At 37.8% G+C, this 12,575-nt stretch overlaps 1 protein-coding gene across 1 annotated transcript in view; it reads right to left on the bottom strand.

Annotated features, from left to right (window-relative positions):
* LOC146961325 (exostosin-1) overlaps positions 1 to 12,575 on the bottom strand; it is a 264,970-nt gene that overhangs the window by 16,663 nt on the left and 235,732 nt on the right. Inside the window, exon 9 of the mRNA XM_085770694.1 lies at positions 3,569 to 3,658. Coding sequence (XP_085626820.1) covers positions 3,569 to 3,658 — 90 coding nt within the window. The remainder of the gene's footprint in view (positions 1 to 3,568; positions 3,659 to 12,575) is intronic.

Genomic DNA, 12,575 nt, shown 5'->3' on the forward strand with positions numbered 1-12,575 from the left:
GGTCTTTCTCTCTCTCTGTGACATCTTCCTCTTCGTCTCATTTCAAAAAAAAAAGAAAAAGAAAAAACACACACAAGCAGTGTCGCCCCATAAAAGTTTAGCCGCTCGTATTGCTGTGCCACAAATTCTAGTGCCATAAAGTGTAATTGTGATCCCATTAGGGTAGAAAAGGTGAACATTGACTCGCTCTGATCAATAAAACATCTCCGAGTTTAAAGATATATTGGATCTCTCGGGCTCATTGGACTCACAATCCATTATGGATTGCAATCTTTTTACTTTTGTCCAGAGACACGCGGTCGCTGTAGCTCCTAACAACTCTTAATTCAGCATCACACATGAGCTGCTCCTCATCACTGCATTGAATTAAGACGCACAAATGGTGGATATATATCACACATATGTTTCCAGCATTTTACATTTCAGTCATTTTAAATGTATAAACTAAAGCAGGATAAAAAAAAAAAAGTACAGTCACCTTGGTAATGCTGTGAAGGGATGGATATTAAAGCTTATCACCGGCAATATATGGTCTATTCTCAGCCAGAATATGACTTGAACGGACCATAAGTAGAAAGATAATGTGTTCTCTTCACAGAAGTTATATAAATGGCTGAATCTAAATTAACAGTAGAAGTCACTTTGAAAGGACACAAAAGACTCTGTATGTCTTTTCTTGACCATCACGTCCAAAGTGTTTATACTGTAGTTTGCATTTTTTTGCCGAATGATCTTTTATTGATATACTGTAGGTAGAAACAAAGATATAAGTGTCACATGTAATTCCAACATGCACTCCCTTTTTGTCCTTTATACACTGTCATCCATAAAGTTGGAGTAATTTTGTTTTCAGACACATTCCTCTACTTATTCTTATTATAAAGTTTAATCATGGTTTAATTTCCACAGTGATATGTTTGGAAGAGGTTGATCAATAAAGTTTTGACTTTATCTATCAAGAATAAATCACATTGTCACAATAATTTCATGAGAAGAGGTAAAAAAAAAAATTCTATTCCAACTTTATGGGAAACCATGTATATATTATTAAAATATACACTGCTGTGTGTGAGGACAAATTGTTGAATATCTAATTTACCATTATTTAATTGAAGTGTTATGTTTTCTGAAGAACTTGCAGAACAAATATTGTTGTATGGAATAATGAAATCAAAAGCATTATTTTCTATTCAATTTCACATAATTATTCTAGATATGTAGGTAGTAGGTAAAAATAACAATAATAAAATGTGATTAATGTAAACAAAACTGTGCAAAAAGTAGTGTTATTAGGTTTTGAACAGAGCAACACTTTGATCAAACATAATGAAGATTGAACTAAAAACAAGTCTGAAATGACCCTCACAGACAAACACCAGAAACATGTGTGCATTTACTTTGAATAAAAAAACATCTTTTTCTCTTTGTTATTTCTGTGTTTCAATGGTTTTTAGGAGTCTGCGAGCTCCGCCGCTGCCTCCGCTAACATGTCAAGGTATTGATTAAGAAAAAGGAGGGAAATAGAAGCATCATTCCCTCCCCTGACAACCCTGTAGACAAACCACTGATTTGTAATTTGTTCTGAAACAGTGTGTCGGAGCAACAAACCACCCGGGTGCTTCAGATCCTCTCTCTTAAGTAACGAGTGAGATTTTAATCAAACAGGTACCCTGTGTTTTGACAGTGTAATGATACAGACACAGGGGTAATGGCTCTCGTAAAACTCCTCACTGCATGAAAGCACTTAGTTTTTCATTATACCCTTTTCAATAAGCCTCTCTGCTCTCCACTCCTTCCTTCTTGTAGCCTTGACGTTTCTGCTGCTTTTCTCTCTATTGTTTGTGTTTTTTCTTTTTCGCCTGCCACATTTTCTTTTTTTTCTTTTCCTGCTGTTTTTTCTGTCATCTATTTAACTTTTTCAGATGTTTTCTGCTCCTTTTTTTGTTTTATTTTTCTCCTCAACCACTTTTTTAAAAAAAATTTTTGTTTCTCACTTTTTTTTTCTTTTCTCATCTTTTTCATGTTAAATTGAGAGAATGTGATCTTAACTAGATCCATCCCAACACCACACAGTAATTTAATTAAGACTGGGCTTGGAGCGTCGTCTCTACACACTGAGTCACCGAGCCTTGGCGATAATGATGTCTGTAATCAGAAGCCTTTGTTTTGGTTGGGCTCTGATGTCTGACTCTGGTGCTATGCCAGACTTTCTCCTCATCCTACTTAGTCTAATTTCATCTGATGCATTTGGAATTGACCCTTAAAGGCAAAGCACATTTTTGCACCTATAGCTCAGTGGACATCGCGCAGTTTTGGTTTATTGAGGCAACTCATTTGTAATGAATGGTATTCATGACTGTGCGTGGACTGACTGCCTCATTTCAGCGAGGATCAATACTGTGTTAAGACATCACCACCTTTTGCCACCGGCTGACATAAAACCATGCAGACTGGAGCTGGTTATAAAAACATTTCCACTGGCTCGAGTCCTGCAGAGGAGCCTTGAATTTCTTCACAGACTGTTGTGCAGCCAGATGTTTATAAAAGCATTCATGTAGAATTTTTAGCGAAGCATCAAAGCACTTGTAAAATATAAATAAATGTGTACAAAAACATAAACATTCACTTCTGTTTATGACTGCTGCAGTCGAAAGAAATTAAATCGAATTAAGTTTCTCTATAAAGCACCGAGCTGTGCAATAAAGAAATAACTTGACTAGTTATAGATGCAAAATAAACCATCACTCAGCCATAACCTATAATACAACAACATGTTGGTTTAGTTTTTTTAAGTTCAAGTATGAAGCCATCAAGAACAAACTCAAGATTTTCAACCGATTCATGGAGCTGACATTAGCTTAGTTAGCCAGCTAGCTGCAGCTAATAAACTGCCAGTGACCCAGAAAATTCAAGTGCTGATTAGAAAATCAGGTGTTTTAAATCTTAAACAGATTAATGCCACACTAATATTCATTTTAATCATTTATGTAGGCTATCACATGGGAAAACAATGATGGTTTAGCTAACCAACGCTCATTTCACTTCAATAACTCAACTAAGCTTACAGTAGTTAGCTCGCTATGCCTATGTTCCCACAGCCCTGTGGGAACGTAGGGCTGACCCCCAGCCAAACTGCCAGTGACAGTGACCCAGAAAATTCAAGTGTTGCTGGTTAGAAAATCAGGTGTTTTAAATCTTAAACAGATTAATGCAGCACTATTTATTTTAATCATTTAAACTACATGTATCACATGGAAAAACAATGACGGTTTAGCTAACAGACACTCATTTCACTTCAATAACCAACCTCAACTCTTTGCCTTTAAGCAGGCAGCCAATGGTGAACTGGATTCTTCACTTAAGCTGTTTAGTGAGTAATTAAATCATTTAGATACTAATCCAGATGTTTGATAACGGTGTTTGGTGCCCCCTCGACTCCCCCACCCCTCGGTCTCTAGAGTGAGGCCGTCTCACCTCACTGTGTAGATAAAGAATCAGCGTCTCAGTTCACCAGCTCGCAAAGACGCCAGCGTCGCGCCAACCGCTTGATAAGCTGTCAGCGACTCACCTCATTGGTCGATAGAACCGAGTCTTCATCCAGACTGAGAACAGCATCGGTGGTAATGACGTCGTGGGGGAAAAAACGACCGCTCATCATCTGTAAGGAAGAGAGACAGACGGGTATTATTGGTAATAATTTGTCAATACATTTAACCCCTTGAATGAGTCACCTGCTCTTTCTCCATCACAGGATAAACTTTTACACAAACATGTTTTCAGGAAACTACTTCAATAAACATTTAAAGGTTACAGAGCGGGTCCAGAGGTATGAAAAAAAAAATCTTGGCAAAATAAACAGCCAATGAGAAAATGTGCTTGTTTACTCCCTGCTGTGCCTCTATCAATCAAGCTGCTGACTTAATAGGTTTTGTGTGAGTCTTTATCAATTCAGTGCCTAACAGAAAGTCTAGTAGACCTTGATCCATTAGCCTAAAGAGGGCTGCTGATGATATTGACTTGTGATTAAAGTGTGAATTATTTAACTGTTTGTGCAGAGTAGGTGTAAAAAGAAAAAAGAAAAAAGAAAAAGATCTGGGCCAAGTGGAAACAGTTTTCAAAGCACCACCTCCATGAAATACATTCAAACAGGGACAAAAGTGATTCAAGGGAAGTGAGACAGTCACATTATGCACTGAGCTTCCTGCTTTGTTGTGATCTCTTTCTGTTTCTCATGGACTTGATCGTCAGACTTCAGACTGATGCGCTCAGCTCAGCCTGCCATAAAACTCAGCTGCAGTTTGGAAAGGAAAATTTGTGCACTAACTGCATTAGGAACTTAATTTCGCCTCATTTACTCTGGGATTAAAGAGGAACTATGCAAGAGGTTTTTTTTTACCTTAATTTAACATCTTCGGAGTAATTGTGATGGTTAAATGACTTGTGGGGGGAGAATGGAGGCTCTTTGATTTCCACCTCCTGTCTCTTGGCTGAAAACCAACCTTGCAAGATCATTGCCTCCGACCTGGTGTCCCAGATCTCGTCTAGTGAGAAACATGGACTGCTGCTTTACAGCACTACGACGTACAGTAATCCGTAATCTCTTGTTAGACATTGCTCCATTTCCTTCTCGCCGGCTATGTTGAAAAAAGGGTTAGCTGTGGGTTTTTACGACAGTGAAAATATGCACTCCGAAAGTGTAGGGGGAGCTCCGTAAAGACTAAAAAAAGTGACCGGACTTGCATAGTTCCCCTTTAAAGGCAGTTGAGATGAACAGAAGAATAATGTGGAAGTGGCCATTTTTGTGTCTAGCAGCTCAAAACTTGCTTAACTTGACTATAAAAATATTGCAAAAAATATTGTTTATACAATGTCACCAGGCTAGTTTGAGAGCTGATGCTGCAAATGTCAACACTGCAAATGTACAATGATCAAACATGAAAGGCACAATTGTGGATAAACCTTCAGCACACGGAAAAAGCACTTAAGATTCATCCTATCTATGTTGTCGAGGTCAGACCTTGACATTTTCACCGCTTAGCTAGAATAACAGTTCATGTTACATGTAATAATAATAACACATTTTATTTGTTAGCACTTTTACAAATGCTCAAAGACACTTTTCACTTTAAAAATCACAAGATACAGCAGAGTGAAAGTGAGATAAAAATTAAAAACAGCAATAAAACAGTATAAAACACAAAATTATACATTAAAAGCTCATTTAATAAGGTGAGTTTTGAGCATGGTCTTGAATGTTGTAGGTGTGTGCGGGTGCAGAAGGGTTTGGGGAGTGAGTTCCAGAGGGAGGGGGCAGCAACGGAGAAGGCTCTGCCCATACAGATATTTAAATCTCTACTGGTGCAAGTGAAACACACAACGTAAGAGTCATTATTAATTTTCTTTTTCTCAGCTTTGGTCAATTATTCCATCTAAGATTTCACATCATATTTGAATTACGCCCCATGTTTACCACACCAGTCACACCAGTGACGCTTAATTTAGATTCACTATCTGAAATAAAGTTGATTGAATCCATCCCCCCAGGGGTAACATTAAGAAGCTTATTTTCCGAAGTAATACCACAAATATCTGCAAGGTTAATGCCTGCTTCCATCTCGGCTTAATGAGCCAACGGATGCTGAGTGCAAAATTCATCAAGAAATTAAGCGTAACATCAAAACGAAATTGAACGCAAATCCCCTAAATTCTTCCGATGGTTTGAGAGAGGCACATAAAAGCTGGCGTACATCACCGCTTCAAGTGACAACTCTTGGCAGAGAGTGTTTCTTTTTTCTTCTACTTTTTCGGATGGATGCTCCATAATCAGCAGGAACGTAATTAGTTCAGTCAGGACGGTGTATGTAATAGTTTCTCGGCTTTCGTTTGAAAACCACCATCACAATGTAATTGGTTATAGTAAATTAGCCACATTCTTAATCATCAGTGGAGTTCATCCCTCGCTAATGGTCTGAAGGTAATACATTTAAAATATCAAAGATTTGCAGGAGACTGAAGGAACAAACGCCCAATTAATCATATTTTTTAACATTTGTGATGGATTCCTTGTTGTTAATTTTCTTTTCTTTCCTTTTCTTTAATCTTTTATTAAGATTTTAACAAATGTGTTTGCATTTCATCAATATATTGGTTTATTTATATATTAGACCAATGGCTGTTTATGCCATTTATGTCATTGCATTGGTGCTCTGTAGTAAGCTTCAAACTTAAAACTAATGTAACTTGGTCCAGATCTCTAGCTGTGGTTGAACCTGGCGACCCATTCTCGCCATCTGGAACCAGAGCTGACAAACAGATGTCCAATTCCCTTGTGTCAGAACTTTCAGCTCTATGTTATGGTCTTCATCTGCTCATTAAGATTGAGTTTGTCTCCAAGATGTTGAGCTGTTCCCAAGGTCAAGAATTATCTGTCGAGTCAAAATGGATGAGAAGTTCCAGGAGTTACCGGCATCAACACAGCTGAGCAACCGACCAAGAATGGGCGACCAGCAAGTCAGTGACACTTGAGTTGAGATTGTTTTGTACATTTTTGCATGACATCTCACTCCTAAATCAATGCATCGAACAGCTGATTGAAACCAAACTCGTCAGAGCGATGATCAGGGCTGTTGGGGGAGAAAGGTGATGATAATTCTAGGGGCCCAGCGCCCAGTAGGGCCCCCAAAAAAACCATTAGTCTAATCTTTGTATGATGAATTATTCTGCTTTCAGCATTCAGCAGCTTTCAGCATTCACCCGTATTTCCTTCAGGAAATGCACTCTCTAGTTCTGCATAAGACCCTGACTAATACTCATAGTAATGCTGCATTAGCATCAAAACAAAGTAGGCAAATTTTTTTTTTTTTTTTTGCATTGCGTTGCGTACGAACTGATGAAGCCCCTTGGATAAGAGGCGAAACGTCTTCCCAGACAAATACAAGTCCAGTTGCCTACGATTCAATTCGCCCAGAAAAGAACGATGACCTGGATGAATGAGAATATCCATAGACAAAGTATAGGCTAAATAAAAAATGATAATACATACGTAGCCTAAGAAAAAAAAAGTGGAAAAGTCAGGGGGTTAGGGGGCCCACTTTAGTATTCTTTCAGGGGGCCCAGAATTCCTAGCAACGGCCCTGGCGATGATCACCTGACCAGTGACACGCTTTAGCACAACGACAACCTCTAATGACAGAGCCCATCCTAAGGGAAAAGCTAATGACCTATACTGCAGCCAGATGTTGTGAACTGTCACATCGTCCATCTTTATACAGTCAATGATCCAAACCAAAATAACTCGACCCGAATTTTCACCCTAAATTTGGTACAGGTATCTATGGGGCCACGTTTTGACTTCAGATTGGCACAAATCGTTCCACAGATGTTCACGGTTCCCAGAAGACGTGTCCTTATGTCTTTAGCGATCATCTGACGTTCCCCTCAGCACCATCCTTGGGCTGACAGCCGTGAAACCTCTCAATAACTATTGGATGGATTTCCCTGAAGTGTGCTGCAGACGTTCATTTGCATCGGCGCAAAGCGGTGCTGTGCCTCTGTGCTGAGCCTCTCAGAGCTGCTCTCATTGCCTGTAGACTCTTGTTTATTATGACTTGTCAACATTGATTCACATCACATCCATTTTGAAATTAAAACTATCCATCCAGTGCAATATTTTTCCCCTGGTTTTGATAGAATAATGATGCCCGATGATGGATTAAATGCTGTGTCAGATGCTTTGCCACTTATAAAAATATATTTTGCCTTCAAAATGATCAAACTGAAAGGCGCTTTGATACAGATTTAAAATATTGCCCTTTGGCACTTTGAGTAAATGTCAGTAAAGGTACTGGCCTTGAACACCTCATATTGGCTCAAGTCTGTCTCTACCTGTCTGTCATTGAACCCCCCCCACTGCCACCCCCCAACACCACCAACTCCAACCTTACCCCCCTCCGCCCTCTGGCTGGTTTCAATGTTTTTCTGCCTCTGGACAGAGATTAGATCCCACCGAGATCTGTGGCGGTTCAATGGTCTGAACCTTATCTTCGCTGCTCGTCTTCCACCCATTTACTCTCTTTATATTTGCTATGACTCCTGCTAATTCAAGGGGAGATATCTGGTCTTTCTTTGTGTCACAGACAGACCTGTTTCTAAATTACAATCAAAGGTCAAAGGTCACATGGCAATCTACAGCACCACTAAAAGTATGGCCAGACACTTTCTCTCTTGATGGACATTTCACTTGTCATTATTGGGGAGAGAAATGTTATACTGGCACTTCAAAGATGTTCAGCCTTTAGCAGGTCTCCATCACAAGTTCAGACCAGTTTATTTATGTCTGATTTTACTGATTTTTAAATATGCAGAAAGTCTTGTATACAGTATACTTCATCAGTATTACAATTTCGTAATGAAGAAAAAACTGCTAAACATCATCTTTGAAAAATAAATTTAAATAAATTCTTTGGGAAAATGGATTTGAAATAAAATTGCACAATTGTAAATTGTAGTTTTAGACTTTTTTAGCTGAAGAAAGTGTGTTGACAGCTAAAGAGTCAGACGCCTTAAAATGACCTTACAAGGCACTGAATACATATGAACAATGTTGCAAATATGTTATATATGTTATAGTATTATAACAAAGAGAGTAATTATAACATAATTCATTTTTATTTCTATGATTAAACAAAACAGACATCAGTTCTGCATGACTGAAAATAATAAATACAATTTTTCTTTTCGTCTTTTGACTTATTATAGCCTAAGGACAGTCTTTTTGTCTATTTAATTTTTTTTAAGTAAGGGTGGTTGTAGGACAACGGTTATGCTGTGAGTCAGTTGCCCTGAACCTCAGCTCAATGAGATTTCAATAGGGTCCTACTTGACCTTTGACCCTGTGACGTTTATGCTCCTTTGGTATAATTTAAATGCATAGTTAAGGAGTGAGGATCGATGCTGAAGATTAACTTATCAATATATAATTGAGGGTGTGGTGGCAAGACACAACAACATTGAAAGGTGATTGATGAAGCGGAGGAAATAGTGAACACATTAGTGGTGAGTCCATGGATCAGACCTTTGATAATATTGATGAGTGAGTCATAAATGCTGAGTCAGCGGGACCTTCATTACAGCAGGACCAAGCTAAGAGTCAGATTGAACTGTTCTTTTTAATAATTTGGCTGATATTTATCATAATTTTTAATAAATCCTGAAGGAATATTTTAACTTATTCTAATCAGAGAAACATTTTGTTCAAATGCTTTGAGCGACTAATATTGTCTGATTTCATTTTAATAAGATTTTTCATGTAATTTTATTAGAATCCAAACACGTATTATTAACTTTCATTTTCATCTAAATAGAAAGTGTAAATAAGCTCAGAGATAGAGTTTAGAGCTGAGATCCACTAAATTATTGAGCATTAACATTAATTAAGTTTGATTAAGAGTCTGATTCATTTTTCAAAACCTGCAGCTCCGACCTGAAAATGAGAGCAACAGGGAAGATGTAATATTTATACCTCATTGATGCTGATTGTTCTCACTCTTAATGAATTGTCTTCTTAATATTTTTTTTCCACAAACGAGCTGATCCAAGTAAAGAGAACTATGAGGTTAATGTAATGTAAAAATGTAAGTAAATACATTTTTGATCTGCATAAAAAAGTTGAACTGGGACTCTACTGTATCAATCGAGTTGAACGACAAAAACACAGGAGACTTTCAATTCAATATGATTCTGTTTGATTCAATTCAATTCAATTCAGTTTAGTTTAGATCAGTTTAATTAGGATTCTATTCAATGAGATTGGACTAGATAAAGCAATAACATTAGATTAGATACAGTTAAATTCAAAATAATTCAGTTCGATTGAATTCAATTAACTTGAATTAAGTTCAATTTTATTCATTTCAGTTTGATTCCTTTGAATTGTTTTTATATTTTGGCCTCTTACCAACAGGCAGCACCTCTTTTAACTGACCATGTTCTTTTAATACATGAAAAACAAACTTATTTCCTTGTTGAAGGCTTGTGGAGAAAAAGAAAGTAGAATATTCAAAATAGTCAACAGAGGCAGTGAACACAAAGACATCACAGAGGTTCAGGTTCTGGAAAGCGAGAGCGAGTCGAAGCTGATGAAGTGTCTCCACTCAGAGTTACAGAGTAGATACACTCATAACCAACAGCAAATTACTGCTCCACTGAGGCAAATGACAAACTTTGTGTTTGTGTGTTTATGTGTGTGTCTTTTGTTATTACAGTGACAACAAACACAGGGAGCGGTCGGAGGGAAATACACTGAAGAGCATCTGTCGGGGCCGCACGACAATATACCACACGACTAATTATACGACCATGGGCGCTGCTCAGTACTGACACACACACACACACATATGGACACATGTATATTACCTCTGAGATGTGGTTTATTGTCACCAGTGGAAACATTGTTCCTGTGTTTGAAGGGGAGAGGGGGGGAAACATTTACATGAAAACAAACAAAAGCAATTAGACGACAGAGAGAGATGGAGAGAGGCTGCCAGCCGGGGAGAAAGTGATGGAGTGTATTTCTGGGATGGAGCCGTATTGTTCAAATTGATGTGAAAATGAGTCAAATTAAAAACATGAGACAATTTCCTCTCTTTTATGAAATATCACTTCGAAGTTGCGGCTTTGTCTGTGTGTGTGTCTGTGTCTGTGAGAGCAGAATATTAACCTCTAATACTGTAAATCAGAACAATCTCAGGAAAGTCACACTCTTGGCTCGACTCTGATAACCAACAATCAGAACTCATCTGGCCTCGTCGATCTCACCGCCAAGACTCAATCTGAACTGGAACCAGCACTGTATTAGGATTTAATTAAGACAGGAAGTGACATTATCTAATACACTGTATGATACTACTTCATCATTGTCTCTTTATAGGCCGGTCTGCACTGTATTCTATTGTTCCAGTGTTATTTTGTACAGATGTGGAACATGATATGGAGAGAAAGTAGTGACTTAACGTTATATTGAATTATTGACCTGCCATAGTTTCATGTGTACAACCACACATAGCCAATCAGCTGATTGTAATATAGACTACTTGTTGTGTGCAGGAACAGTTTGACAGACAGGTCACATCTCGGTGAGTTTGTGATGATAATTTTGTTTCACTGCAGCCAGGACCTAAAAATACTGACGTCAACAGTACCACTTCACAATAAGAGTCTTTTTTTTATAAAGGTTTATAAATAGATTATTAATACAATAGTAAACTATTTGTGAATCACGCATAAACAGTTATAAACAAGTTATAACACAGTTTATATGTAGGCTATGGGTGCAGACTCGCTATTTGGCAAGATTAAGTAAATACATATTACATAGTGACTTACAATCAGGTTAATTGCTAATAATGAGATGAGATATGAGGCTTAACAGTACAGATGCATGTGGCATATTTGGCAAGCAACAGGTAATTGTTGTCCTTTTTATCTAATATATTATGACATCTTAGAATTAATTTAAAAAGTGTTTAGCCATTAATAAATCCTTCATAAGGGGAGTTTTATTTAAGTGGTACCGTCTGAACTGTATTGAAGAGCTAGCTAGCATTTTTTTGGCATCCCTTTGCTAAACAGATAACATTAGCTTCCTGTCAAAGTTGTCAACTCCCTTAAACTTTATAGTTTACAGAGAGATGCAGTACCTCACAACACTGGTAAAATACACTGACATGTTTCCGTCTTGGTGTTGATTAGTGTCTCCATCAGTTTTTACATTTCAGTAACTCCCAGTGTACTCTGGGAAAACCAACGTGTTTCCAGTGTTTCACAGGAGATAACATCATTTCTGCTGTTTGTCACATGCTAACCAACTTCGAAGAATGAAAAGATTCATGCAGTTTTCTATAACTCAAATCAATACCAACATAATGTTTCATGTTGTTGTGCTCACACAATAGCCTCAGTGTTTCCATGGTCCTGGTTACGGCCCTGACATTCAGCTTAAAGAGACCTAAACATAATGTATCCCATACAAGTGCTTCAAGTGTTTTCAGTGAAACTTTTGTTTCCAACGGCGAAACTGAAAATTAGTGTTACTGTTCTACCTCCATATTTTAGAAGCTCCGGCCTCCCACACAGGTGTTTTCACACACTTTTAACCATTTAACCTCTGTTCAGGCTGATTTGGAGAAAAAAAGGTGTGATTTTCCCACCCTGACAGGTGTGACACCAGTAACTGAACAGAGTTGGGGGAAATGTCAACTAGTTTCTTTTTAAATAGTTTTGTGTTTCTGTTTGCAGCACAAACTCCTAATTCTGAGATAAATGAAGTGAGTTTTTAAACTTCAAGAAAACCTCAGAATTGTGTGTGTGAAATAACACTACGAATCAACATGACTGATAAACTGATCTACAAAGCAGATTTGTTAGTAAATAGATTGGGAGGAGAACTTGTTCAAATTGAACTCTTGTCATTATATCAGCAAAATGTTGGCGATGTGATTTCAACTGTGTTTGCAGCATTGCATTTTAAAAACCAAAACCAGGACACTTGTGAGCAGACCAACATTGCAACACTGCCA

The sequence above is a fragment of the Trachurus japonicus genome, chromosome 24 (genome assembly GCF_045865225.1).
Source record: "Trachurus japonicus isolate A0001 chromosome 24, Traja_1.0".
Taxonomy (NCBI): Eukaryota; Metazoa; Chordata; class Actinopteri; order Carangiformes; family Carangidae; genus Trachurus; species Trachurus japonicus.